At 41.1% G+C, this 3583-nt stretch overlaps 1 protein-coding gene across 2 annotated transcripts; it reads left to right on the top strand.

The window, feature by feature from the left end:
* Positions 1 to 276: 276 nt before the first annotated feature.
* Positions 277 to 1457, top strand: LOC134943231 (gamma-crystallin 1-like). 2 transcript variants are annotated; one of them, XM_063932173.1, is made up of 3 exons: positions 277 to 285; positions 679 to 921; positions 1188 to 1457. In XM_063932173.1, the coding sequence occupies exons 1-3, from the start codon at positions 277 to 279 to the stop codon at positions 1455 to 1457; spliced, it is 522 nt and encodes a 173-aa protein (XP_063788243.1). The 2 variants fall into 2 exon arrangements, with proteins under 2 accessions (XP_063788243.1, XP_063788242.1); XM_063932172.1 differs by having other exon boundaries at positions 1182 to 1457.
* Positions 1458 to 3583: the final 2126 nt, after the last annotated feature.

Genomic DNA, 3583 nt, shown 5'->3' with positions numbered 1-3583 from the left:
AGTCCATACAACATAACAATGGAGACCTGACATACGCTGCAAAACCAACTTTGCTTTACACTGATGTATTGTTTTCTGATCAATGCTTTGGGGAAAATGAATGTACCATGGAACATACACGAACAATAGTCACACAGACACACAAACATCTTTTACATAAAGAGGATAACACAGCTCAACACTTTCCTTACAACGTATTCAGCTCAGGTTGTATATAAACCTCCTGTCCCCATGTCCCCAGTACACAGCGGGTTTGGACACATTTGAATCTACAACATGGGAAAGGTGAGTCTAACTTAAATGGTTTAATTCAAATATTAAAACATACTTTCATGTTTGATTTAAGAACTGGATGAAAGAGAATATATGTTCTGTATGTTGCTGTATTTTAACTAATAAATGTAAGAGAGACAGAATTGATGAAAGCTTGACAAAGGAAATTGGGCATTACACACACACCTAATGGTAATATGAGTACCTGATACAGTAAGATTTATTCAGAAATTATATGCTTTATTTGTTTTGTGTTTTTCTTAGTAATTAAACGTAAAAAAATATATAGAGGAATAAATACATCATTATTAACAGCTAAACACCTGGACAATTTCTTAAATAATCTGCAGCTAAAAATGATTTTGGAAATGATTAAAATATATCAATATCATTATCTTTCTACAGATCATCTTCTACGAAGACAGGAACTTCCAGGGCCGCTCCCATGAGTGTAACTCTGAGTGCCCAGACATGTCCTTATACTTCAGGCGCTGTAACTCCATCCGTGTGGAGAGTGGAAACTGGATCCTGTATGAGCACCCCAACTACAGAGGGCACCAGTACTTCCTGCATAGAGGGGAGTACCCCGACTTCCAGCAGTGGCTGGGTTACAATGACTCTATAAAGTCCTGTCGTCTGAGCCCCCAGGTAATTATAAATATTTCCACAATTTCTTTACATGAAGTAGATCTCCTACGTTATATTACCTGACCTAAGGGGGATTTATGTACAATTAGCAGGTTGTGCCCTTCCCCCGTCACTGGGAAATCAACACCCCCTTATAATGCTGTAAATAGAACATGATGCACACAAAAATATTGATTACACCTGCAGAATATAATTTATGATGTGCTTTACAATTACAGGAAAATTATTTTAATTTGTTTTATTGAACATTTTTACCCCAGCACCAGGGATCATTCAGAGTCAGGATCTATGAGAAAGAAGACTTCCGAGGTCAGATGATTGAGTTCACAGAAGACTGTCCCCATGTCTATGAGAGGTTCCGCTACCATGACATCCACTCCGCCCATGTACAAGACGGATACTGGATGTTCTACGAGGAGCCCAACTACCGGGGAAGTCAGTACTACCTGAGATCAGGGGAGTACCGGAGATACACCGACTGGGGAGCCACTAGCCCCAGAATTGGCTCCTTCAGACGTGTCCACCATATGTATTAAAAACAGACGACAAATAAAATCTGTCAATTATTTTCATTCTGAATATCACGTTTCTTATTTATGTGTTTAAAAAAAAAAAAATCTCTAAGCATTGTATCAGCTTAATCCTCCCACTAACCTGAAAATAATTTATCTGTGACTATACTATATGAGTCTTGTTGTGTGCGTAATCTCATGTCCCTTCATCTAGACTTTCCATTAGGACAGGGTAAGGAAGGTGTCACATTCATCAGCTCAGCGTATGTCCTGCTCCTGCTAAATCATTGCCCCAGTACAGGCACATATCTTTACACAGATGGAAACCCATCAGGACCTGGCAATTTTTTAACACTGACACCTAATAAACTATTTCTCTGAGACAACTAGCAAGGGTTCCTCAACCAAATGAGGTAGTTTACTTGCAATGGAAGTATTACTCCTTTCAAATCTAGCATAAAAATTGATCAGCTCTTCCAACAAAGAGCTGCCAGGAAGACCTAAAGAGGAGGATTTACTTTTATAATCAGTCAAGCTATGAATTCCCTTCCACATACTTCTAGAGTCATGCTCATTATCAAACTGTGATTCAGTCTTAGCTGTGAACTTTCTTTTAGCTTTAATAATCCCGTTTTTGAAATGTAATCTTGCCTCTTTATACACAAGAGGATCACCTGCCCTAAAAGCATGATTCCTGGCACAGTGCAGAGAATGCACCTCTCCATTCATCCATGGCTTCACATTTGGAATCTTCTTAACAACCTTTGTTACGGTGACATTACTAATACACCAGTTAACATAAGACATAACGGAAGATGTCAATAAATCAACATTAGCAACAGAGTCCTCCATAGAACGTGACACAAATATTTCCCAGTCACTAGAATCAAAACAATCCTGTCCTTTAGCCAATGCTTTCCTGGGCCATACAAACAGATCTACTCTGTGCTTTTGAGCATTTAACCAGGGGCATATACTTTGGGGCGAGAAACAATGACAAATGATCTGACTGACCAACCTGAGGGCACACAATAACTTTATAAGCCTCTTTAACATTGCAATAGACCTGATCTAAGGTATTTTAACCCAGTGTCAGAGCAAATACATTTTGGTAAAATTTTGATAAAAAACAGACTTTAAATTTTCTTTATTAAAATCCCCGGCAACCAGAAATAAACCATCTGGGTAAGCCAATTGTCTCTTAGAAAAAGCATTGTATAGGATTTCCAAGGCAACCTTATCATCAACATGAGGCAGAATATAAACTGCCATCACAATGACAACAGAAATCTCTCGTGGCAGATAAAGTTATCTGCATTTCACCATTAAGATTTCCAGTTCTGGGGAACAATAGCTATTCAAAGCCATGGAGTTGGTGCAATAACTGTTGTTAATATAAATGCACGCTTTTAGACTTAACGGAGTCCATAGATCTATCATCCCTAAATAAGGTTCTTTCAGGGAGCTGAACCCTCTGATCCAGAATACTGGAAGTTAGCCAAGACTCTGTTAAAGTAGTCACAGAGCAGGAGCTCATAAGGTGACTGCTAGGACCCTAAGCAGCAGTTCATCTATTTTATTAGCCAGGGAATGAGCATTATCAATAAATATACTGGGCAGAGAGGGGCTATAGCCACACTTTTCAGCCTCTCCGGAGCTCCAGTCCTCTTACGCCACTTTTGTTTCCTTTCCCGGTGAGGACAGCACCTTTTTATCCTGGTTGCTTCTTGCCAAGCAATCCTCCTTCTTCACCTTACTGAGCAGTACTCCTTCCTTCATCTTGGATCTCAGCCATGGCCCCCACTGATGACATCACTGGACGTGACCTCCAACTCTCCTTGCAGGCCGGGCAACCCGGAACTGCCCACAGTCGCACCATCGCACCTGCCTGGGCCTCCTCCACTACCGGCTCCTCCGGCCGCTCCAATAGCCAGGAGCACAGACCAGAAGAACTGCAACTGCAAAGAAAAAAGTTTTCTTCCCTTGCGCCCAAAGGCTGCAGCTGGTGTTTAACCCTAAGAAGTGCAACTGGCCCTCTGTCTATGCCAGCAGCATCAAGGCAGCAATGAAGACCACCATCCATCTGTGTGTAAGTATATGGGAGTCCAGAGCTCCTGCACCGTAGTGCGCCGACATGTCCCAGGCTCCAT

Source organism: Pseudophryne corroboree, chromosome 7 (assembly GCF_028390025.1).
Source record: "Pseudophryne corroboree isolate aPseCor3 chromosome 7, aPseCor3.hap2, whole genome shotgun sequence".
Classification (NCBI taxonomy): Eukaryota; Metazoa; Chordata; class Amphibia; order Anura; family Myobatrachidae; genus Pseudophryne; species Pseudophryne corroboree.
Note: the sequence above shows the minus strand (reverse complement) of the source record. Positions and strands in the feature narration are given on the sequence as shown.

Coding starts and splice junctions, on each gene's coding strand:
- LOC134943231 (XM_063932172.1), top strand. Junction 922..1,181: donor CCTGTCGTCTGAGCCCCCAG/GTAATTATAAAT, acceptor TTTTTACCCCAG/CACCAGGGATCATTCAGAGT.